The sequence below is a fragment of the Marmota flaviventris genome, chromosome 19 (genome assembly GCF_047511675.1).
Source record: "Marmota flaviventris isolate mMarFla1 chromosome 19, mMarFla1.hap1, whole genome shotgun sequence".
Taxonomy (NCBI): Eukaryota; Metazoa; Chordata; class Mammalia; order Rodentia; family Sciuridae; genus Marmota; species Marmota flaviventris.
In genome coordinates, this window is record NC_092516.1 from 29681497 (window position 1) to 29707477 (window position 25981).

Below are 25981 nucleotides of genomic sequence, written 5' to 3' on the forward strand. Positions count from 1 at the left end.
AGCAACCCTGCCCCCTGACCAGAGTGGATGGCTTCTCTCTCCCTCCTCCCACACATGGGGTCCAGAGCTTGGTTACAATCCAACACTCGTGCATGCACCCAGCAAACACTTGCCAAGAGCCCGCTTTGTGCAGACCCCAGGAACACGAGAATGAGCAAGACAGGCACGTGCCAGAGCACGAGGCTATTGGGGACAACCGACACACATCACATAATCGTGCAGGTGAACCTACGTGATTGCACGCAGGGTAAGTACCATGAGGCAAAGTACTAAGTTCATTCCTCATTTTTATAGTGGATTTTCTCCTTGTTATTAAACATAATGGGCATGCAGCCAAAAAGATAAACCCAGTGAGGATCTCAATGAGCCTCTAGCCATGTGCACACCAGAATTCCCACTCCTTCAAAAATCCCCCTCACCCCACTTCTCTTGGCCCTAGAGGTAATCATTTTCTGACTTCTCTCATCATGAATTCATTTTGCCTGTTCAAGAACCTCTTATAAATGGAAAATTACAGTATGTGCTCTTTTGTATTGGCCTTCTTTCACTCATCCATTATGTCTGAGTTCCATCCATTCCATTAGATGGCGTGATATTTTGTTCTTTTTTATTGCTGAATAATATTCCATTACACAAATAAGACAAATGTTTGGATTATAATTTGTTCATTCTCCTGCTGATGGACATTTGGGTTGTTTCCAGTTTTCAGCTATGATGAGCAAAGATGCTATGAACATTCTTGTACAAGTCTTTATGAGAACACATTTCCATTTCTCTAGGGTATATGCTTAGGAACAGAACTGATGATCCAGAGAATCAATTGCCACCCAACTTTAGTAGATATTATGAACAAGTTTCCAAAACCTGTTTTGGAAGCCAGAAATTGAGCAAAGCCCTCACTAGAAATGGAATCGGGAAGAACCTTACATGCCATTCAGCTTACATGCCTAGCTGTAGTGTGTGAGAGTTCCAGTTGCTCCACATCCTTGCCAACATTTGATATTGTCAGTCACTTTCATTTTATCCATTCCTGGGCTTATGTGGTAATCTTTCATTATTGTTTTCATTTGCAATTCCTGATGACTAAATAAGGTTGAGTCCCTTTTTGTGTTTTCTGTTTGGCTATCTTCAAGTCTTATGCCCACTTCTAAATTGGGTTTTGTATCTTTCCCTTCTTTTGGTGTTTTATTGACTTGCATGACTTAGCTTTTTTAATTTGTCGATTATGTGTATGAGTATGTGAATATATAAGAAGAATATATTAAAAAGAACAGAAGTGAGCCATTCGTATATTTTAGATCTGCAGCTGTGGATTCAGCCAATGTGATTGAATATATTGGGGGCGGGGGGATTGCACCTGTACTGAGTATGTGCAGACTTCTTCTTGGTATCCTTGTAAAGAGACATCCAAGACAGGATCCTCTTTCTCTCAACCTGCACATACACCGAAGGCTGTGTAAAGACACAGTGAAAAAGTGGCCATGTACGACCCAGGAAATGGAATCGGATGGAACCTTGATCTTGGACTTCCAGCCTCCAGATCTATGAGAAAATTAATTTGTTGCAGACCATGGCTCCCCAGTCTACGGCATTTTTATGGCAGCCTGATCCGACTAATATAAATCAGTAAATTAAACCAAAAAAAAATGTGTACTCTGATGAGATAAATAAGAACAAAGGAATGGAAAGTTATGCTATGTTGATGGACAGGAATACTCATGGTCATTAAGGTGTCCATTCAGTACAAATGGATCTATAGATACAATGTAACCCTTATAAAAATCCTAGTGATTTTTTTTTAATTGACAAGGCAATTATAAAATCTAAGGGACCGCACAGGACGTGGAACACCGGAGTCTGTGTGGCTGGCGCTCACCGTGCTACAGCATCGGGAGGCAAAGGAATCAGCCATGGACCTCCGCCCCAGCCTCCAGGGGCTGCTCACCTGCCTCCCACCCCAGCTGAACCCAAGAAGTCAGATGAGGCTTCTCTGATTCTCTCAGGAGATGATTTTAACGCAGACCTTTCTTCCCTGAACACTTCCTACAAAACCCAAGTCCTTAGTTTGGCCATGGGGACTTATAAGATACGGCAGTGCCCACTCTGGCCACCTCCCTGCCTGCCCTTCCCCACCCCCTCAGAACTCCAGCAGCCACATCAGGGATTGCTCTTCCCTCTGCCCCAGACCAGCTGCAGACTAGGGGCTCAGAGGAGCCGCCGCCTCCTGTGAGATGCCGCCCACCCGTGGCTTGCTGGACGCCCTTGGTTTACTCCATCAAAGAACCCAGACTTCTTTTCCAAGCACTTATAATTATACACCAACCTGTGCAATTATTGTCTGATGTGTCTCTCCTCCACCAAGTCGATGGCCCAATGCAGGCCTAGCTCAGGGTGGCTACATGTTTATTCTTTTAAATATATTCTCCTCTGTGTACATTCCTATTTGCATATCATCAACAAATAAAAAAAAAAGACAAATCAACAAGAAAAAAACGACGATGCCCTTTTATGTGCTCAATAAAGATTGGTGGGATGAATGGAACCACGGATGAGCAGGTGACACCCCCCCCACAGCCCCCTAAGGACATGGAGGTTCCCAGAGGAGGTCAGGGTGCTCGGCTGGGCACAGCTCTGAAAACTCAGGGCACAGGGAGGAGGAGCAGGGCACAACTGCCTCCACCAGGAGGGGCTGGAAGAAGCTTTCAGTATGGGGGACCCTTGAGCGAGTTTGCTGAGAGGGCAAGAAAGTGGCAGCTCAGAGGGCCCAGATGTCCCTGTTCTGAGTGTGCTTGGTGCATCTGGGGAGCAGGGTTTTTTGATGTGCTGATGGAGCAGCTCCCCAGGGTCAGGCTGGGAAAATTCTGGGAAGTAGGCAAGGAGGCTAGACTCAGTCTGTGGACATTGGATTGACCAGAGCTTTCCCAGTTTTCTGAGTCATGATCTTAAACAGTAATTTTTTTTTTCCTCTTGGTACTAGGGGGTTGGACCCAGGATGCTTAACCAATGAATGACATCCCCAGCCCTTTTTATTTTATTTTTTTTATTTTGAAACAGGTCCTCCCTAGGTTGCTCAGGGCCTTGCTAAATTGCTGAGGCTGGCTTGAACTCGCAACCCTCCTGCCTCAGCCTCCTGAGCGGCTGGGATCACAGGCGTGCTCCACAGCACCCCACGAGCAACAAAATATTTAAAAGCTGCACATATTAATGCATAGGGCTGGGGCTGGGGCTCAGTGGTAGAGCGCTCGCCTAGCACGTGCAAGGCCCTGGGTTCGATCCTCAGTACCACATAAAAACAAAGGAATTGTGTCCATCTACAACTAAAAAAATAATGATAAATTAAAACAAGAAAACAGAAGACCCCATGTGGCTTCGCTGCCTCGCAAAACAGCCTCGTGTCCCGCTTGGGAGCCTGTTCCTCTCAGCCACGGGGAGGCCACCAAGGGCTGCAAAGTGCAGGGGCCTCGTGATCTGCTTTTAAGAGGACTGGCAGGAAGGGGAGAGAGAAGGGAAGCAGCGAGGGCCCTGGGTGGGAAAGGAGGACCCAGCAGGGATGAGTGGCCCCGAGGCCATGGAGAAGCGCAGGTCACACTCCAGGCTGTAAAGTGACACGGGCTCATAGAACGGGGTCTCAGACAGAGCCGGGGTGCACCCTCATCTGCTGGACGTGGAGCTGCCTCTGCAGAGCCCTCAGGCACAGATGGCCCTGACCCTCTTCCTGCCCCCGGGAGCCTCTGAGGTCCTCCAAGGAGCTGCTCCCAAAGCTCAAGGTGTGCAACCAGAGGAGACGGACGCCCGGAGCCTGGTCTCGGGCTGCAGCTGCCCGGCGACTGTCCTCTGGAAGTTTACAGCCAGGTCCTGGGGGTCCCCAAAGGCAGCTCTGGGTGCACGAGGGCCCGTGAAAGGAGATCTGAAGAGAGGGCTCCCAGGAGGGATGAGGCGTCCATCCCTGGGGTGGCAGGGGGGTCAACAAAGGCCACTGTCCTCTGGCCTCCAAAGGAGAGGTCCCCCGTGCATCAGGAGGCCCCCGTGGGTGCAGGGGCACTGCTATGCTCATGCCGATGCTGGCTCAGGCCTACTCTGCCCAGAGACCTGGTCCAGGGGAGCCTGGCGCCCCCTCCCTTGCTGGGGCCGACCCTGCTCCTGCATGGCCTCCGCTTCCTCACCAGGGACCACCGTGAGGAGGGACTCCCTGGGAGGTACCGAGACAGGCCAGAGACGCAACAGGAAACAGGGTGGGAGTCACAGAGAGGGAGAAGGAGATTATTAATCTCCTGATTAAGAGCAGCCCGTGGCCCACAGGGAGGAGGGGCTGTCCCTCTGCGGTTCTGAGGCAGGAGGAGGGGGCTCTGGCCTCTGGCCTCTCCAGCCTTCAAGCCAGCTCCTAAGTGCCAGGGGGAGGGGACAGTGGCCTCAGCGGGCAGCCAGCCTCTCACGCAGGCCTCCCTCCCCTTAGCCCAGGACCACAGGCTGCTGGGGGTGGGGGCAGGGCCGGGGATGTGCAGCCGGGACAAGCTGCCTCTGTTGGGGAAGTGGCCCCAGGGCAGGAGGAGGAGGAGGGGCAGGAAGAAAGGCCTTGTCTTAAGAAAATGTTTAAATCCTGGACTTGGCCTAGCCCAGGCGGGCACCCCCCAGCAGCAGGCAACCCAACCCGGGGGCGGGAGGGAGGCTCGCTGGCAGGGGCGCCTGGAGGAGGCCGTGAAGCCCGGAGAGTTCCGGCCACCCCCCTCCCTCACACATCTGGAAAAGGTTGGCTCTAATGCCATCAAAGGCCTCGGAGGGCCAGGGAGGCAGCCAGGGCAGGGGGGCTGGCGAGGAAACTTAACCCCCGCGTCCCTGGGCCCGTCCTCCTGCTCTGATGGAGGGGCTGGGCAGGGCCAAGGGCAGCATGCTCCACGCCTGGCATCCCCCTGCCTGAACAGGGCACCACCACCTTGGAGCAAGAAACGGGGTTCTCTCCATGTCTTGGAAAGGGAAACCCAGGCACAGGGAAGGAGGCCAAGCCTGTCTTCTCTGCCTTCAGCTCCCCAGCAGGTTCTGACACACACATGCACTCACAAGCACGTGCGCACACATGCATGCACACACAGGCACCCGCATGCGTACACCTGCACATATCTGCACACACACACACACAAATGCATGCACACAAAAACAGGCACACACGCATGCACACGCATGCACGTACACACTGTCAGGAAGGGCTGTGTCCTGGCGCTGCCTTGACTCTAACCCTAACCCAAGTGAACAGATGAACAGGTGATCAGAGAACTTAAGCACACCCAGGGCACCCAGGCGAGGGCAGGCAGGAGCTCCCGCTCTCATTCACACCATGATGGTGACTGGCGGGGCACCCAGCATGGCTCTGGGCCTCATGCTGGTCTGTGGTCATTAGTTTGGGTGACGTCCTCGCCCCTACCTCTGTTATACACACACTACAGAGATTCCAATAAAAAAATCACACAAAGGAGCTGGGCGTGGGGGCTCATGCCTATAAACCCTGCCGCTTGGGAGGCTGAGGCAGGAGGGTCAGGAGTTCAAATCCAGCCTCAGCAACTTAATGAGGCCCTAAGCAACTCAGCGAGACCCTGTCTCTAAATAAAATATTAAAAAGAGCTGGGGATGGGGCTCAGTGCTCTGGCACCCCTGGGTTCCATCCTTGGTACAAAAAAAAAAAATCACAGAAGGGAAAAATCCATACAGAAAACCTCCTACTTGACCCCCATCCACTGCGGACACCCTGTTGGCATCTCCACATGGCCAGCGCAGGGCTGTCGCTTTCCACCTCTCGGGCCTGATCCCCTTCCAGTGTCTCATCTCAGTGAATGGCATGCCCAGCCTGCAAGCTGCTAAAGAAGAGAAAACTAGGGGCACCCCTGGCTGCTCCCTGACATTAAGTGATGGGACACTCCAGGCCCCTCGGCTTCCAGGGGGCCTCCTTATCCCAGCCCCAGCCCCCACAGGAGCCCCGTCACCTCGTCACCTCGAGCTGTGTCTGTCCCCCGGCTCCCGATGGCAGCCACCCAGCTTTTCAAAACACAAACCGGCTTATCTTAGGAACCTCAGGAAAACAGAACAGTCAACATAAAGCAAGGAGAAGCCGGGACACAGCAGGACAAGAAAAAGACCGGGAAACCGAAAAAAAACCCAGGAGACCAAAATCCAGGGAGACCAAAAGCTGATTCTCTAGAAAGATCAGTGAAATAAAATGTCCTCTCACAAGACGGACAACACACACACTCACAAAGGAGACACAAACGGGCAGCATCAGGAATGAAGAAGAGTTGGCCGACCCCCATGAAATGGACCACTTCTCCCCCAAACACTTATCACCACAGGTCAGTGTGTGGAGTAGATCAGCCTAAACTAGCCCTATAATTAATAAGTGAATTGAATTTATGATTAAAAAAAAAAAACAGAAAAGTAATATCCCTACTCAACTGGTTTTACTGGAGAATTCTACGAACCATTAAAGAATTGATACCAATTATGCATAATATTTTCTAGAACATAAAACAGGAGAGAACATATCTTTACTTTTGTTTTGGTGCCAGGGATTGGACCCAGGGGCCCTTTAATAGTGAATCACATCCCCAGCCCTCTTTTTTTTTTTTTTTTTTTTTTGCTTAGGGCCTCACTAAATTGCTGAGGCTGGCCTTGAACTTGACATCCTCCTGCCTCAGCCTCCCAAGCCACTGGGATTATAGGAATGTACCCCCACACCCGGATCCTTACTGTTTTTCTGAAGCCAATATTCCACACAGGTACCAAAGCCAAAGATCATACTGAACAAGAAAACTACAGACCACTATCTATCATGAATATAGATTTTTTTAAAAAGCACTTAACAAAATATTAGCAAATAGGATCAGCACAATGTAAAAAATATATATATATATACATCGTTACCAAGTGGAGTTTATCCCAGGCAGGCAACACGCCGGTTCAATATTTGAAAAGCACTCAGTACAATCACCATGTTAACAGGCTAAAGAAGAAAGATCACATGATAGGATCAATCAATGCCAAAACTTGATGGGAAAAATTCAACACCATGATAAAAACTCCAAAGAACATAAGAGGATTAGGAGAGCCTGCAAATACTCAGACTTCTGCCGCACCAAGTGGTGAAATGCTTTCCCCTGGAGACTGAAGACAAAGCCTCTGTCCACTCTCAGCACATGCTGCTGAGATCTGTGCAAAGGCAAGGAATTTAGGAAGCCAGAGGAGGTGGGTCAGAAGGAAGACGTAAGAGGGTCTTGATAGACGACGTGATTGGCAACGTGTTAATATGAGTTCTCCCCAAACACACACGCAGGTTTAATGCAATTCCTATTAAAATATCTCATTGATTTTTTTTTTCTTTTTCTTTTTTTGGTACCAGGGATTGACCCCATGGGTGCCCAACCACTGAGCCACATCCCCATCCCTTTTTTATTTTTTATTTTGAGACAAGTTCTCACTAAGCTGCTTAGAGACTCAATAAGTTGCTAAGGCTGGCCTCAAACTTTCGATCCTCCTGCCCCAGCCTCCCCAGTTGCTGGGGTTACAGGCATGCGCCATCACATGCAGCAGGCTTTCCAGTAAGTTATTGCTAGAGCAATTCAATATCTGTAGGCAAAGAAATGAATCTCAACCTAAACCCCACACCTTGGGCCAAAAAAAATTCACTCAAAATGTATCACAGACTTAAATGTAAAGTATAAGACTCTAAAATTATTTTGAAAAAAAAAAAATCAGAGAAAATCTCCAGGATCTAAGGTGAGGCAAAGAGATCTTAGATTTAACACTGAAAGCAAATCCACAAAAGAAAAAAAAAAATCTGATGAACTGAATTTCATCAAACTTAAAACTTTTGCTCTCCAAGACAGTTTGGAGATAAGTGGGATAAAATATTTGCAAGGGACATTGCTGACGATGGACTAGCATCTAGAGTACACTAGATAAAGAAATCTCACAACTCAACAGTGAGGCAACAAACAGCCCAACCAGAAAATGGACAGAAGACATGAAAAGACATTTTGCTAAGAGGATGCACAGCTGGCGATTAGAGCACTTGATGAAACTGTCCGACATCACTGGCCATTAGGGAAATGCACGTGGATCACGAGGGTCGACTCTACAAAACGGCTACATAAGAAAAAGAGTGGTAACATCACAGGCTGGCAAGGGCCCAGAGAAACTGGGCCTCTCACACATTTGCTGGTGGGAATGGAAAACGATCCAGCCATTCTGGAAAAGAGTTTGACAGTTTCTTCAAAAAACAAACTAAACATGGACTTATCACGTGACCCCACCGTTGTACCCCTGGGCATTTACTCAGAGAAATAAAAACTCATGTTCATGGGGCTGGGGCTGGAGCTCAGTGGTAGAGTGCTCACCTAGCATGTGTGAGGCCCTGGGTCTGATCCTCAGCACCGAATAAAAATAAATAAATAAAATAAAGGTATTGTGTCCATCTCCAACTAAAAAAAAAAAATTAAAAAAAACTATGTTCATATAAAAACCTATCAATGAATGTTTATAGCCATTTTATCCACCGTAGCCACACACTGGAAACACCCAGGGTGTCTTTTTTCAATTGTTAAACTAACATGATACTATAGAAAGCTACACAGAAAGGAAAAAGGAATCACCTTTTGGTGCACCTACAACTTGCATGACTCTCCAGGGAATCTGGATGCAAGCAACAGGGTGGCCATGCTTGTTATGGCAGCAGGAAACGGACTCATACACTCTTCCAACTCTGACTTCGTCTCCTGCCTCTCAGGCTGTGGCCCCTTGTCCTCCCTATCTGATAACATCTTCCCCGCCACACAGGGGAAAAGGGATCCCCTTTAGTTCTATCTTCAAATGCAGCCCAAAGTATGAAGATGGAAAGGCCTTGCGGGATTCCCCCAGCTGCCTTGCTCTGGACTTCCCACGGTCCCCTCATAGGGAAATCACTTGGGTAAGGTCTGGTCCAGGAGCCTTCAGTTAAATGTGAATTTCTGTCAGGTGCGGCTCACCTCAGGGACCAGCTTAGAGAGGGTCTTCCTTGCAGGAAGTGGGGGGAGTAAGGGGCCCTTGGAGACTGGGCGAGAAGGTGGGGGTAGGTGAGACTTTACCAGATCCATGACTCCCTCCTCCAGTCCCTTCTGGCAACGGATCAGGGGATGTGAAGAGGAGCAGACATTCCCTGCCCTCGGGACATTGGGACTGGCAGGACAGATGGGCAGGTGTGTACCTTCCACTAAGATAAGCCCCACTGTGTTCCTTGAGAAGGCAAATGAGATTCTGCGGGATCGTAACTGCAGGTCCTGTCAATCTGGCTGGCAGGGCAGAGGCAACAGGGGTACCAAGAGGAGGCTTCTCCCGGACCTCAAGACAGAATTCACCAGGCAAAGGGGAAGTGATAGTTAAAACAGCCATTGCCGTGTCCCCGAAGATCCTACGCGCAGAGCACTAAATTGTCACTTGTTTTTCTCTCATGGAATCCTAACACCCATGCTGCAAGACAAATATTGGCTGTTTTAGAGATGAGGCTCAGAGAGGCTAAGTAAATTTCTGGAAGCCACACAGCTCCACTGAGCCTTTGGTCTTTTGGATTCCGAGCTCACCTTACTCTGCTACCTGTATCTGCCATCACAGGGTGGAAAGCAACCTGGGAAATGACGATCTCTTATGTTGTCACAAGAAATGTGGGAGAGACTCACGCCCTGGAGATCACAGCAATGGTATCACGGAGAAAGAAGAGGGGAACCGTGAGAGGTAATTCGTAATTGATCCTACCGTGAGGCTCACATGCCACCCTGTTTCCCCCAACAGGAGTTCTGTGCAAACACAAATCAAAGCATCCAACTGCGCTTCGGGGGATGGAGAGATGGGGCCCTACACAGCCCCCGGAAATGAACAGAAGGAACCCAGAAAACCCTGAGCAGGCCCATGTAAATGCTGAGGTTGAAACGCGGCCAGACTCGCTGAGCAACTGGGGCTATAAGCTAAGGAGCACGCACAGGACGGGTCTGGGGCTGCAGGGGATTGCCACTAACCTCAGCAGGAAGGCAGGGCCTGCCCCGCCTGGAACCAGCTGGCAGCTGCCTGGGGGCCCCTGGACCTGGAATCCTTGGCCTCTAAGCCAGCCTCCTGCAGGACGCTGCCCCACTCCCCTCACCCCCTCCTCAGCCACCTCCCAACGCTGCACTCCGTCACCTCCATTTTAGAGTTGGGGAAACTGAGGCTTGAGGGGCAAATCCTGGCCACTGAGACAGCAGGGGGAAGTCGCTGGGGGTTCTAGAAAAGACTGTCCTTAGCCAGGCGCGATGGCGCACACCTGTAATCCCAGCGGCTGGGGAGGCTGAGGCAGGAGGATCGCGAGTTCAAAGCCAGCCTCAGCAAAAGTGAGGTGCTAAGCAACTCAGTGAGACCCTGTCTCTAAATAAAACACAAAATAAGGCTGGGGATGTAGCTCAGTGGTCAGTGTCCCTGAGTTCAATCCTGGATACATGTCATTTCTCTATGACAGAGAAAAATGGGTCCCACTTTTTTGCTTCCTTGTTTGGAAAACCGTGGCATGAGACATGGTGCATGGAGCCTTTGCTGCCCTTCTGTGACTTGGAGGAATATCATGGAAGACCCACACGGGATGGTGGAGAGTGAAGTCAAAGAGTCCAAAGTCCCAAGGGAGACCAGTGAGGAGGCTGCCACGAACAAGATGCCCATGTAGTAGAACACAGCAAAAAGACGTAATAAGATGCAACCCCACGTGACCAGGGAGCGGTGGTCATGCTTGACTATCACCCTTCCTCTCCTTGCCCAGCCAGCAGCCCTGAGGCCGCAGAAAGAGAGTGCCCCCCCATTCTAGCTCAGCTATGAGTTACTGATGAGAAAGAAAAGTGCAGTAGCCCCTCTTTCTTTAACAAATAATAATTGCTTAGCAATTGTAAGTAAGATCTGAAATAGGGAATTTCTCTGGGCATGGCAGTGCACACCTGTAATCCCAGCGGCTACGGAGGCTGAGGCAGGAGGATCACCAGTTCGAGGCCAGCCTTAGCAACTTAGCGAGGTCCTAAGCAACTTAGCTAGACCCTGTCTCAAAAGAAAAAATCAAAAGGGCTGGGGTATGGCTCAGTGGTTAAGCACCCCGAGGTTCCATCCCCAGTACCAAAAAAAAAATATCTAAAAGAATGGAAATGAAAAGTTGTAATTAACTGTAATGAACAAGGTTCCTGCTGGCCAGCTTTGCAGGCGCAGGGATGGCTCATGACACACACGTACACTCTGACGAGTCGTCTGTCCTCTGTCCTTACCCTAAGGGAAGAAGTCCCTGAAAGGCCGCAACACCCACACTGAAGACCCCTGTGCTGCAGGGACATCACTCAGATCACCGCTAAGACCTGAGACAGCAACTGTGATAGTTCACGGTGGCTTGAAAACGTTCCCGTCCAGCTCAGAGATTCAGGAGTCAGCTTGCCCCCTTTCAGACATGCCCCCCGTAGCAGACATGACTACATTGCAAAAGTATAAGAACTTCGACATGAACCTGAGGCATTAGGAGAGCCAGCCCACCATCCCACTTATTCTGAGGGCTTTCAGTAAAGGGAAACCTGACAGTTCATCTCCTAAATCCAAATGCCACGCGATGGTATGTGTGTAGACACACATGTGTACCTGGGTGTTCTTTTTGGTCTCCACCCTGGTAACTGGCTTGGGGAGCATCCAGCACATTAATAATGGGATGGCAGCTAAAGGCCCATATGGCTGAACTCTAGATACACAGCCCTCTTGCTGTGCTGGGGATGGAACCCAGGACCTTGCACATGCTGGGTGAGCACCCCACCCCTGAGCCACATCCCCAGCTCTCTTTCCTTTTTTTGAGATGGAGTCTTGCTTAATTGTGCAGGCTTCCACTGAACTTGGGATCCTCCTGCCTCAGCCCCACGGGGCCTCTGGTATTACAGGGGTGCACCACAGCGCCCAGCAGACATACCCAACTCGTCTCTGTCTCGACTCCGGAGACAGTATTCCTTTGTTAAAGTCAAATTCTAGATCTTGGAAAGACTTAGTAGCAAGCTGGGCAGGAGTCAGAACCCTGTAAGGGACGTGTGGCCTCCCTGCCCAGTGTCTATCCTCCCGGGCCAGCAGCTGGCTTTCCCACTGGGAGAGCAGGACAGCCACTCCTCCCATGGAGCCTGGCCAGAGCCTTCCCCATCAGGGTCGGAGAAATCAGACTCCGAAGACCTCCCTCCTCAGAAGCTGCTCACAGGATCAAGAGACTCTGACCGGCTAATCGGAAGCTCCCTGCTCCTGGGGACTAAGGGGGTCTCCAGGCTGAAAAGGATGGGGGTCAACATCTTTTTCTTCATTATGGATCCACTGGTCCTGCCTCCAGCACAGTGTTTAAAAGCAGCCCTCTTGCTTAAAATTTAAAATGGACATCTCCCTCTCCATCTCTAGCCATTCCTCTTGCAGAACGAGCTGCAGAAAAACATTGCATCTAAGGACCCCAAGTTAAGAATTCTACTATTGCAGCTGGGTGTGATGGCGCGTGCCTGTAATCCCAACAATTTGGGAGGCTGAAGCAGGAGGATGGAAGGTTTGAAGCCAGCCTCACAACTTTGCCAGGCCTGAAGCAACTTACCAAGACCCTGTCTTAAAATATAAAAAGGGCTAGGGATGTGGCTCAGTGGTTAAGTGCCCCTGGATTCAACCCGGGTACCAAAAAATAAAACAAACAACGACCCTACTATTAGCCAGCAGAGTGGTGCGTGCCTATAATCCCAGTGACTCAGGAGGCTAGAGGATGAGGATCACAAGTAAGAGGCTAGCCTGGACAACTTAGTGAGAATAAGAGATCCTGTCTCAAAATAAAAAGAGCTGGGATGTAGCTCAGTGGTAGAGCAGCCCTGGGTTCAATCTCTGGTACCAGGAGAGGGGGGGAAAAAACTCTGCTATATTTATAAAGGATGAAACAGAAAATCACTATCTGGCAAACACCATAGTAATCATCGTTGCAAGCCAATTTCTTACAAAAACACCCCTGTACCCTCTAGACAGAGGCCCTCTGGTTCTGTTTCTCTGAATAACTGCCTAAAACGGACCCCGTGTAAAAATGCCCTGTTAGCGGGGACACCAGCTCAAAGGTGCAGAGATTTGGAGAGAGGTCCCAGGCAGAGATGGGGAAGGGCCCTCAGGTAGAGGCTCCAGGCTGGACAGGTTGAGGGGAGAAAGGTCAGGGGCAGCCAGTGCAGAAGGTGGAAGTGGAGCTGGAGGGACAGAGGATGGGGGAGGAAGGTGAGGTAGCTGCTCCGAGGCCCTGGTGGTGAAGTCTCTCTGCAGATGCTGAGGGCTGCAGAGTGCAGTGACTCAGTACTGGGCTTTGGGACAGAACTGGTGGGACAGTGGGAGGTGAGAACGAGAGGGTCAGGGCTTGAAGGCTTCCAGGGAGGGGATAGGGCTGTGGGGGCAGGGCTGTGAGGGTAGGGCTGTGAAGGTGGGGCTGGTGGGGGGCGGGGCTTGAGGGGTTGTGAGGGTGGGGCTGTGAGGATGGGACTGAGGGGCGTGGCTATGGGAGGTGGGCTGTGAGGTGGGGCTGTGAATGGTGTGGCTGGTGAGGGGCGGGGCTTGAGGGGCGTGAGTGCTGAGGCTGAGAAGGTGGGACTGAGGGGCGTGGCTATGAGAGGTGGGCTGTGAGGGCGGAGCTGTGAGGGGTGGGGCTTGAGGGGCTATAAGGGGCGGGGCTTGAGGGGTTATGAGGGGCGGGGCTTGAGGGGCAGTGAATGGTGAGGCTGAGGGCGGGGCTATGGGTGGGCTGTGAGGTGGGGCTGTAAGGGCAGGGTAGTGAGGGCGGGGCTTGAGGGGCTGTGAGTGCTGAGGCTGAGGGTGGGGCTGTGAGAGGCAGAGCTTGGCGGGGCCAGAGGGCGGGGCTAAAGTCTGGCATATCCCTATATCCTAGTCGGGAGCCCAACGCTAACTGGTTCCCTCTTCACCCCACCTGGCTCTTCCTTGTTCCCTTGATCCCTGTCTACACTCATCTGTGGAGGTCTCTGCCAGTCAGACACCCACTGAGTTGTGAGGGCCTGTCTCGGTGTTCCATTCACCTTTTGTGCGCGCACACACACACACACACACACTCATACTCACACACACCCTGCACACAGAAGGTGCGCCATAAACAGGTTAAACTCTCATCTCTAGGATTAATCCAGCCTCCCACAGAGCCTCCCCCAGAGCCGTGCTGGGGCTGGATTCATTCTTAAGGACCGAAAGGGCGGAGCAGTCCAGTCCAGGGCCTTTACCTCACGAGGTTGGCGCAGGGCCCAGGCCACCGGCAGCTCTGGTACACACGCTGGACCACTGTCTCCGAGCCATTCTGCACCTGGCAGGACACCGTCCGGGTCACCGTGTGATGACACCAGTGCCTGTGGAGAGAGCAGAAGTCGCGTCAGCCCTACCTGTTCCTGGGGCACTGCCACAGTTCAAAGGTTGTGCTGGAGGAAGAGGGTCCCCTCACGAACTTGGAGCACCCACTTTTCTCGGATCAGGGGCCCACGGAGACTCTCTGCCCAAGTCTGGGGGGGAAGGGACAGTACCCACGCCATTTGGCCTCCGAGCACTGGCATCATTTTAGCCACTGAAGACACTGTGAAAAAGACTCAGCCACCGCCCTGACATCTGGGGCAGGGGAGGACAGGTGACAAGGGGAAAGGAGCCACCAGAATCCAGCTACAGGTCCATCCAGGGAGCTGTGGGAGCAGAACAGGGGTGGTCCCAGGAAGGGCCACCAGCTGAGCACTGAAAGATGAGTTAGCTGCTTGGGAGCCATGAGGGAGCTGACATTAGCAGAAGAAGGAGGGGATGGGTGGGGACACCATATGAGAAACCAAGGCGTGTCCAGGGGCCTGTGTGCAACTAGAAGTGGCCGGAAGGCTGAAGGGAAGGACGGGCCAGGGAAAGGGAGAAGCTCCAGGCTAATATGGCTCTTCTCAGGAAGTCAGTGGGGAGCCACTGAAGGTTCTAAGCAGGGAAGGACTGCTGCAGTGTGGGCAGCAGAGGTGCAGGGAGAGGGCACAGATGCACACCATATGGGCACTGAATCAAGATGGCCAGCAGGCCCACCCCTCCCACCATCACCAGATCCTGGAAACTTAACAGTAGAAAAAATACCCAGAATAACGTTGGAAAACAAGAAGCCCTAGACCAGAATACCTGAGGAGTACTTTAGAGATAGAAAGCAAGTGGAAGTAATTTGGAGCAGAGCCAGGAACACGCAGGAAAGAGGCCTGGGGCTCAAGTGGGAGCAACTTAGGAGCAGCAGATAAGGACAACACCCTAGGGTGGCTGCAGGATGGATTGGTTAGGGGAGACAGCCAGTTAGGGAGGACTCAGGTAACCCCCCTGCTGCTATAAAGATTCAGGCATTGGATTCACCTGTCCACTGGCAGTTGTGGTCAGAACAGGTGCCTCACAAGCTGGTGACCTCCAGGGACACGTTTAAGGTCAGACCACTGAATTCTTGCATATTCTTTCCCCATTCTTCTTTGGCAAAAGCCAAAGTCTCAGTAAACAGAGACAAACCCATGGAAATTATCTGATACAAAAATTTAAAAAGTCTAACACCGTGAGAGAAAGGCACCAACTCAACAGGCAATAAAATCACACCTCTAGAAAAAAAAAGAATTAATAAAAAATATATGGAGACAAATTTTACAAGCATAATTAATGTCCTCCAAGAGATGAGAGCATGCCACTCATAAAAATTGCGGAATAAAATAAATTTGATCTCTTAGAAATGGAATGTATGACCATGAGAATAAAACCTCCATGGATGGATGGAAGAATAGAATGGAGGGAAGGAAGGAGGTCCTGAGGAGCTTCAAGTCTGAGCTGTGAACTTTCCCAGGAGGCCCTGCAAAGGCACAAAGGGACAGACAATGTAAGGGGAAAGGGGAGGGATCTAGGGATCTAAAGTCAGGCAAGTGCCAACACCTACTGATTAGTAGCCCCACAAGAGCAGAGCAGTGACAAAGAGAAGCAGACACATGAAAAAGTAGCAAAGGAAATGTCCCAGAGCTGAAGAAAGGCACCAGTTCCTAATTCAAAAGGGCCCACTGAGTGGTATGTGCTGAAATTTCAGAACAATCAGGATGAAGAGAAAATGCTAAATGCCACAGAAAGCCAAGAAAAAACAAACTACTTACAGTAAATTTCAATAAGATTTTAAAATCAGCAACATCAGATTCAAGAATATGGTGACAAAATTTTCTCAAAGTCCTAAGGGGAAATAGTTAGGATCCATAATTTTATACCCAGCCAAACTACTCTCAGGGCCAAAGGCCAAATAAAGATTTCAGATGTGTAAAGACTTAGAAAGTTTTACCAGTTACCCCTTATGAAAGAATCACTAGAGGAGGTATCCCAACAAAAATAAGTAAATAAATAAAGGACATAGAAAAAAACATATTAAAAGAGTAGTTACGGGCAAAGAAACAATAATGAGATTTAGTAATAGCCTTGCATTAAAACAAAAGTGATTTCAACATGGAAGATGGCAAAGAGGAGAAGTTATAAAGGAATTAAAATTGCAAATATTTTTTTCATGTTGAAGGAGAGGATATAGAAGTTGTGCCACTTTAAGTGTAATAAAAAAATATATACAATTAAATATGTTTTGAATTTAAAGATAAATACTAGGAAGCAGAGAATTAAAATGTAAAAATGCAAGCCATCCCGCATGAAAAGGAAAATAAGGAGTAAAACAAAAGCTGATCAATCCACAAAATGCTAGGAAATAAAAAGTAAGAAGCAAGAAATAACATACTAATTAGAAGACAGACAGGAAAATGAGAGAAGAAATGAATTAATAAAAAGAAAGCAAAAATTGGGGCTGGGGTTGTGATTCAGTGGTAGAGCGGTTTGTTCCCCAGCACCACATAAAAATGAATAAATAAGGGTATTGTGTCCATCTACAACTAAAAAAATTTTTTTAAAAAGGAAGCAAAAATTAATTAAATAGATCATATTAAAAATAAATCAACAGAATCCAAACACAGACTTTTTGCAAAAAAAAAAAAAATCTTATCAACAAAGCTTAGACAATTCTTAAGGAGAAAAAAAAGTCATAAACATAAATAACAAATTTATAGATATTAAAAATTATAAATAAATATTAGGTATGATCTTTCATCAAAATTTGTCAAAAATCTTGGACAATTTTCTAAGATATCCTCCCAATACTGGCAAAGTGAAAAAATGTCCCAAAAGAAAAAGGAAAAGTAGTCCAAAGTCCACCCTCCCCCACCAAAGTCACCAGGAGACCAAGTTCAGAACCCAGTTTTGCTACCAGCTTGCTGGGGCAACGGGATGAGTCCTTTTCTGAATTTCAGTCTTGCACACCGCACACGCACCTCTCAATGTTGCAGCCAGGACTAATTGAACACATCCAGGTCAGCGGAAACCACCACGCAGGGTGATGTGACTGCAAGGATCATAACTGACTGGCTGGCCACTAAACCCCACAATGTCAGTAATAATCGAGGGATTGTCCTTTCCTATTTTGCAGATGGGAATAGAAAGTCTGTGTGGTTATCCATCAGCAGGGCTGCAGCTCAAACCCAGGCTGCCCTGAGAAAGAAATTCAGCCCTCCCGCCCAGGGTCCCACCTACCCAATACAAACCATCAATCTTGCCTCTTCCTGTAGCCCAGAGAGACATCCTGAAACTGTGTGGCCCTTCCTTCCTCTCGGGCTCTGTATGGGCACTTACCTGTGTTTCAGAGACAGAGGTGCAATTCTCTTTGGGATAAGCTACCATCCCATCCAAGGATAAGCGCTCCACCCTGATATCCACATCCCAGCCCTGGGTTTTTGGAATAGACAGAGAGTCCTGCCATCTCTGAATTGTACTGGGTCAGAGCTTTCTATGGGGAAATGAGCTGTGAATTGGAAAACCTTCTCCAAAGCCTCCAATCACCATCTCTAGACATCTGATCTCTCTCTTTTTTTTTTTATAATTTTAATATTTATTTTTTAGTTTTTTTGGCGGACACAACATCTTTGTTTTTATGTGGTGCTGAGGATCGAACCCGGGCCGCACGCATGCCAGGCGAGCGCGCTATCACTTGAGCCACATCCCCAGCCCTCTCTCTTTTTTTTAATATTTATTTTTTAAGTGTAGATGGACACAACACAATACCTTTTTTTTTTTTTTAATGTGGTGCTGAGGATAAAACCCGGGCCCCGCCCATGCTAGGCGAGGGCTCTATCGATGAGCCACAATCCCAGCCCGACATCTGATCTCTTAATGGGCTATAAATGGCTTCTGGTAATCCAGACCTGGCCAAACAATGAAGACTGTAAAGAGAGGCATGGAGATAGGGTTCTGGGCCTGTCCCAATGGAACTCGAAACCCACTTCATCTCAGGATCCCGTGGTCATGGGACCAATATGGCCTACTTCCTAGGGTCCCCATGTCCTGTGTCTTCTGTTTGCTGAGTGGCATCATGTCACCGCTCACCGCACGCCTGGACCCTGACCTTGGTGATAGGCAAACAGGAGTCATTGGGCTACAGCCTAAATGCAGGTGGAAAGGGGTTCAGCGGGAGGGGTACAGCCCTTTTCCGACCCCCCCCAGCCCAGGCACACAGAATTTGGGGGTGTCAGGCATGGTCCTCAAACATGGGCAAATTCTTGGCAGGCTCATCAGGATAGGAAGGGACTAGCATTTTCTCTGGGTCTCATCTGAGCGATGTTTCTCTGTCAATTCCCCCTGTTCCACAGCCCAGCTCTCATGGAGGGTCCAGGACCCAGGGACCTCCACCCTTGGGGCTCAGGCTAAGACCTCCCTAAGCCTGTGCTTCCCTCTGAGCTTCTCTTTGGGGTCTGATCTCATGTGTCCCCTTCCACCCAGGGACCCTGAGCCCTGAGTCTGAGCCCACCGGCCCCTGTTTCCTCAGTCCAAGCTCTACCCCCACGGTGGATCACCTCAGTGTTTCCCCTTGAACCCCAATGTGTGTGCCTACTCGCCTGGACAGTGGTCATGCATCATCAGAGCCCTTAGGACATACCAGGACACACAATTGCTGTTGGTGCTCTACTGAACTCATCATATTCAGCCCCAGCCGGCTTCTCCAGCATACTAATTCCCCATGCCCTTAGAAAAACCCCCAGGAGCAAGGAAACACCCCAGGCTCCACCTTCTCTCTCCTAGTCATGCCCCCATGCTGGGCAAATCGACTCCTGACCTTCTGAGTCCCTTTCTTTCCTGGACAACCAGCCTCAGCCCTCCTGGTCTCCCACCTCTTGGTGTCTCTCCCTGCAAGTTCCTCTACCTGCCACCAGGGAGCGCCATGCAGAGCTCAAACCTGGCCCCACCCTGGGCTCCCTCACCTCTCCACTCTCCACATCCACAAGGGAAATGCCTGCTCCGACCCACTTCCAGCCTGCTCCGTCTGGCCATTTCCATTGTCCCCTTGTACCCTGGAAGGTCTTTCACTTTCTTCTGTTTGGTCAAGTCTCACTCATCCTACCAGTCTCCACCCAGGCTCCTTCCCCTCCTGGATACCTTCCCAGCCAGGAAAAGGCTCCCATGTCAGGTTCCATGGGACCCCACACATGCTCCATCTTAGCCTGTGTCATTGAGGAGGACCTTGGGTTTCCCAGGAAGAGGAGACCTCATTGAAGTGGTGCATAGCTGGAAATTCAAGTGCATTCCAGAGGGCCTTGTCCCTTCCAGTCCCTCACTCAACCAAAGCTGTGGGTCAAGGTTGTGCTGTGTGCTAGGCTCTGTGCCCCGGCACAGTCACCTCCAGGTTTGGGGCGTCCACTTTCAGGCCCAAGCCCCTCCTCCACCTGCCTCTTGTTCTAATTACGGGATCACCCCTTATCCAATCCACAGAAAGGCCAGTTTTAGCAGATTTGCCCACCAGCTGGGCTCGAGAAGCCAGTTTCCGGTTGAAAACCAAGGCAGTGGTCAGATGAGAAACCTGGACAACTGTCAGGCCACAGCCCACAACTGTACTACCAAGGGGCACAGGCCAGTCCTCAGGGGGATGCTGGCAAGATAAGCCAGCTTCCTGCCCCCACCAGGATGTGCCTCCCACCCTCCCAGCTTCTGAGCTAAAGAGACCCTCTCCTTCAGGCAGAGTGGGGCCCAGCACCCCGAGGCCCCTGTATGGTTGGCAAAACAGTCTCATTGATAACTTTGGGCAGAATTGGGTCCCTCCCAAATGCATACACTGAAGTCCTAAGCCACGTGTCTTGATTCTGTGGAGCCTCCGGGAGGACACAAGCCATTACCCCATGTAACCTTCTCAACAGGTCTGACATGTGGGAATTTTGCAGATAAGAACATGAAGCTTCAGAAAGAACCCAAAGGCTTGCAAGAGACAAGCTGGAAGTTTCTTTCTTTCTTTCTTTCTTTTCTTTTTTTTTTTTTTTTAAGTGCTGGGGATTGAACCCAGGGCCTTGTGCATGTGAGGGAAGTGCTCTACCAACTGAGCTGTATACCCCAGCCCTACAAGCTGGAAATTTCTATCTGGACACTCTAGCTCCTAACTCCAGACCCCAATCTGGCTAGTGAGGGTAGGGGGGTGGTCAGAGAGCAATCAAAACATCCCTGGCATATCTATTAACAGTGTCCCTCAAAGAGGACGGAGTGTCCCCACCCCAAGCTTGCAACCAGTGAGACAGTGCAGTCACACATTGCACATCATTTAGGTCAATGACGGGGTTCACATATGACAGGGGTCCTGTGAGGTATGTCGCCTGGTGATGTCATAGCTGTTCCAATGTAAGTACACTCTGTGATGGCTGCAGAATGTCACATGTCTGGGGATGCGTCCCTGTCTCCAGGTGATGCCTGGTGGTGGTTGAAGGCCATCCAGGCCACGCAGGCTCACTGGGGAGGGCTCCCCCCCTCCCCCCCCATCCTGCCTCCTAAAGCAAATCTCCCATTCGTTAGTCCCCACTGAGCCCTAGGTGGAGGGGCTCAAAGTGGCCCCCGCCCTAGGGAACACACCTCCGGGAGGGGCAGAGCCAGGTGGGGAGCAGCAGGTGGTGGATAGAAAGTGCAGAAGAAAGGAACTGGCAGAGGTGGGTCCTGGTCTGGGGGAGAGTCAGGATCCCAGCCAGATCTCCACAGCCTGGAGCCAGAGTCAAGTTCAAACCTGCCCAGGCGAAGGCGGAATCCTGTGTGGCCGCCCCAGGACCCAGGAGGTGAGCCCTGGATGGGGTGTGGAGGGTCCTGCCAACAGTAAGTTCCCCCGCAGGTCCACGGATGTGTCCTCCCAAGAGTCAAGGTGACCTCAGGCTCTCTCTCCACCATAGCTGAACCTTTAGGAGGCAGGTGTTGGGTATGCCTCCCGCAGGGGCAGCATATGTGGTTCAGTGGTCAGCACCTCCAAGTCCTGCCTCAGCTGCCCAGGGTCACCTGACCCACATCCACTCCTCCCCAGGCATCTCCATCTAGTGACAGGTCAGTGCATAGTTGAGAAGGCCACCCTGAGCCTGACACAGGACAAACGGGGCGGGGGGGGGGGGTGTTGGAGGGAGGAAGGGAGTGGGGAGAGGACCCACACCAGCCACAGAGCCCTGCATGAGGCCAGAGTCAACACAGGTCCCTTTCCCATTTCCTCCCCTCCCTTCCATGGGAAGTCCCTCTTGAACATCCCCAGGTTAGAGATGGTCTCAGGGTCTGCTTCTATAGACAATGGGGTCTGCCATGAGTTCAGGAAGAAAGGAGACAAACTGACCTCTAGTGACCTGGACGAGATGTCTGAGGCCACTGTCCCATGAGCAAGAAATGACAGGTCTCAGGGGAGGAGGTGGACCTCAGAGCAGTGGACCTCCATGGGAAGAAGCCAGGTCAGAGTCCAAGATGTGGCCATGTGTGGGAGGGCAGACTCAAGACCCTGCTGCTGTTAGACAGTGTCCCCCAAATTCATGGGTTGGAAACAGTCCCCAGATTCATGCGTTCATGGCATTTGAGGTGAGACCTCTGGGAGGTGACTGGATCATGAGGGTGGAGCCATTTGTGGGGTAAAGGGTTATCTCCAGAGCAGGTCTGCTTTAAGAGCCTGTTTGGCTCTGTATTTTGAAAGAAGGTCTTAACAAGTTGCCCAGGCTCCCCAGGCTGCTCTTGAACTTGAAATGCTCTTGCCTCAGCCTCCTAAGTGGATGGTTTTATGGGTTTGTACCACCATACCCAGTTAACCTTTATTCTGTATAAACTACCTGATCTGTGGTATTGTGTTATGGTAATAGATGATGGACTAAGGCAGCCCTCAGATACAGATATGCCCTCTCCAGCAGGGCATGGTGAGGACTCCAGAGGATAGGACCTGCAGACACACTGAGTAGAAATAAACAAAGGGCGGTGGCAGGAGAAGGCAGCTGGGAGGCCCAGCTTTCTCCTCTAAGATGCTGCTTGGGGCAGGGGCCAAGATCTGCTCACCGGGCCCCATGAGGGTTCAGAGTTGGGTCAGAACAGGAGGCTCCTGGGACAGACTCCCATGCACACTAAGGAGGTTCTTGAGCCCAGGAAGAGCAGGCCATGGGCAGGGGCAGGGAGGGCTGTGGGGGTGCCCTGTCCTGAAAGGGTGACAGAGGCAGGCCCTCTCCATCTGCCTACCTGGACCCTCTTACTGTTTGGGGGACCCTAAAAACTGACCAGGCCTTGGTGTAATGCACACTCAGTTACCCCCACGTGAACAACCCTGTAGTTTTTAGGTGGGTGAGTGATGGAAAGGAAGGTCAGGATCCCTTGGTCAGGACAGGCTGTGGGGTGTCCCTGGGGGCTCCCCTGATTTGGACCCAGTTTGTCCTGGTGGCAGACAGATGCTGCAGCTGTGCTAGGCTGTGGGGCCCCCACCTTTGTGGGCCATGGTGGTGTCTCCCGACGGGGCTCAGCCTCCAGCCTCTGCCTGCTTCCTGTCACCCCATCCTGACTGCTTCCTGTCACCCCATCCTGACTGCTTCCTATCATCCCATCCTGACTGCTTTCTTTCCCCTTAGAAGTTTGTGCTCTCACCTCTTTCCTCCCGGCCTTAGAGGGGGTGTTTAAGCGTCAACCATCTGTCCCTGTTTTGAGTTTGGGACTTTACACTTGGGGCGCTGGTGTATGGAGGCACTTCTGTTGATCTATTTCAGCTCACGTTGGAGACACCAAATATGGAAACTTCAGGGGGCAGAAAGAACTTTCTTTTGCCCCTATGCTAGCACAAGCCAAGGTAGCTCCGCTCACACTCACAGATCCTCTGCCACACCCAAGGCCCCAGACTCTATGCGTGGCCGCTGGGCTGTCTTTGCATCTGGGGGACTGTGCCCGGGATGTGGGTGGGTGAGCAGAGCCCACTCCAGTCCCAGTTCTGTTCTGTCTCCATGGGTTTCACTGCACCTGTGACTTGGTCCCCAGGCTTCACCATAAACTGAGAATAAGAATACACCACCCAGCTGGGCAAAGTGGCACATGCCTGTAATCCCAGCCACTCGGAAGGCTGAGGCAGGAGAATTGCAGGTTCAAAGCCAGCCTCAACAACATCGAGGTGCTAAGCAACTCAGTGAGACCCTGTGTCTAAATAAAATACAAAATAGGGCTGGGGATGTGGCTCAGGGATCAAGTGCCCCTGAATTCAATCCCCTGGACCAAAAAAAGAAAAAAGAATGTACCACCCAGATCAATAAAAATAAATGCATGAGTCATCACTTTGGAACCTGTAAAGTGAGGGCGCTGGCTACCATCTTGGTTATTAAAGGAATTTGGTGTAGCCAACACCCCCATGGCAGGCTGCAGAGCTGGAAATTGTGAACTCACTAAAATGTTCCTCAACAGCCTAGCCCCTTGGATCTCAGAATGTCAGTCTCAGCTGCCACAATTCAGGGGGAGGATCGGATCCCCAGGAAGGAGGGGAGATGTGGAAAGACCACCCTGCCTGATCTCTGCTGCCACCACCACCATGTCAGAAGCATCTCCCACCCCTGTCAGAAGACAGGATTGTGTCTGGGCAGATGGTGTCCTGAAAGCATCTCTCAGTGGACTTAGTTGGGGGATTATAAAGGCTTTGCACTGCATGGGGTCTTGGGAAGGTCATCTTGCCCCAGCTTTCTTCTTACAGGTGAGAAAACTGAGACCCAGAGAAAAAAGGGCCCCTGGGGACACAGCAAGGTGGTGACAGAGTTGGGCAAAAGCCAGGACTCCTGCTTTTAATTTTCTACCATCTTTCCTGCAATCCGCGGGGAGACTGGTTCCCAGTGTCGGCTTGAGAAAGAAAGGAAAAAAAAAAAAAACACCCTGATAAGAATCTGAGGAATGTGACTCATGAAAAGCAATGATTGTGGAATCTGGCATTCGATACCCACCCACCATCACTAAGGATCCCAAGTGGCCCCAGCCCAGTGAATCCCTCCCTGAGCAGAACACCTCTGGCCTCAAATCTGGCCCAGAGTCCAAATGAACAGGCTCTGGGTATAAACGTGGAGTGGCTGATGGCAACCCTGCCACTCACAGCTGACTCTAAGGACACTCTCGATTCCCCTGCCAAGGCCAGGTCCAGGAGCACTGGAAGCAACTCAGAGTCCAGCAGGCTTCTAAAGTAAATCCTACTGTTTCTGAAGCCCAACTTCCTTCTCCTCTGACCTGCCCTCTCCCGGCCTCTTAGAGCTATTACTCATTGCTGACAGCTCAGGAAGCCCCCAGCTGCTGGGGACAGGCATGGGGTAAGCACCACTGGATCCTCCGGCTTCGGGTTGGAGACAGTCTAGTGGGTGGGGGACCAAGGGGCAGAATCACAGTGAGCTGTTGTGGGACCGTCCCTCTGGGAGACTCTTCTTTCTTCTCTCCCTTCAGGCCGTGGGGCAGAAAGGGCAGCTTTGTGCTGCAAGAGGCTTCAGGTAGCCTTTGAGCTGAGCCGTGGGGGGAGAAGGGCCACAGCAAGGCTGCTTCGCTCCTAGAAGCCCCATAGCTGGGAGAACCAGCCTGGCAGGTGAGGACACTGTCCAGCCCTCGGGGCAGGTTCCCCCTGCCCAGGGAAGTCAAGGCATCAGGGAGGGCCTGGGCCCCCACTGTCTCCAGGCAGGGAGTTCTGCAAATATATGACATGATTCCATCCCCAATCTATAAAGTTGTCCCCAAACCAAGGACTGGGTGACAACTTCCAGCCCAAGGGATCCACCGAGGTGAGACACACGTGCACATGCGTGCTCTGCACTCACCCCACCTAACTGCTGCTTCCAGAGGGCAGGCCCCCTGAGTTCCTCTGGCCCACAGGGGAGGGCGTGACCTTGGCGGGTGGAACTCGCTGTTGGGTGGTGGTGTGATTGGCAGTCTGGAGGAGGGGCTGCTTCAGCCTTGGTCCCAGGTGAGCACAAGACTCGGACCAGTGCTCAACAAAGGAAGGGTGGATTGAGGTCTGGAAGGGACAAAGCCCACTCCGGGGCACCAACCCCTGAGGGTCTCCGTGACTGAGCCCCACCTGACCCTCCAGGGTCCTCTCTCCTTATGAAACAGGGGGCCCCCTGCCATGGCGCCCAGGCTGAGCCCTGCCCCATTGAAGCCCTTGGCCCACACAGTCTGCCCTGAAAAATGTCCACTCGCATGCCACCCGCCTCTCATCCTCCACATGCTGCTCAAGCGACCCTAACCTCTCAGACTTTGCTGTTCCCTCTGAAGAGTTCTGACCACTGTTAACACCAGGGGCACCCACGTGTCTGTAAGTCCCAGAAGGCAGAGCCTGTTCAACTTGTGGCTTAGCAGCAGTGTCTGGCATTGAAGGGAGACTAGTACAAATCTGGGAAGAAAGCAAAGGAGAGAGGGAGGGAAGGAGGGAGGGCGAGAGGGCCGGCAGGGGAAAGGTGGAATACACACACTGTATATTGGGGAAAAAAACTTTACGATCCTCCCACTCCATTCCTAGTATATTTTACCACCAGATCATTTCCCATAGGGATGCATCTTTGAAATCGTAACAAGAGCCCACTGGAAAGAGGACTCTTCGCACACGCATTCTCTGTTC

The 25981-nt window shown here is 51.1% G+C and overlaps 1 protein-coding gene across 2 annotated transcripts in view; it reads right to left on the reverse strand.

The window, feature by feature from the left end:
* Positions 1 to 25981, reverse strand: part of Col26a1 (collagen type XXVI alpha 1 chain) — a 133558-nt gene that overhangs the window by 85436 nt on the left and 22141 nt on the right. For both annotated transcript variants that reach the window (XM_027952988.2, XM_071605348.1), the window contains exon 2: positions 14274 to 14396. In XM_027952988.2, coding sequence (XP_027808789.1) covers positions 14274 to 14396 — 123 coding nt within the window. The remainder of the gene's footprint in view (positions 1 to 14273; positions 14397 to 25981) is intronic.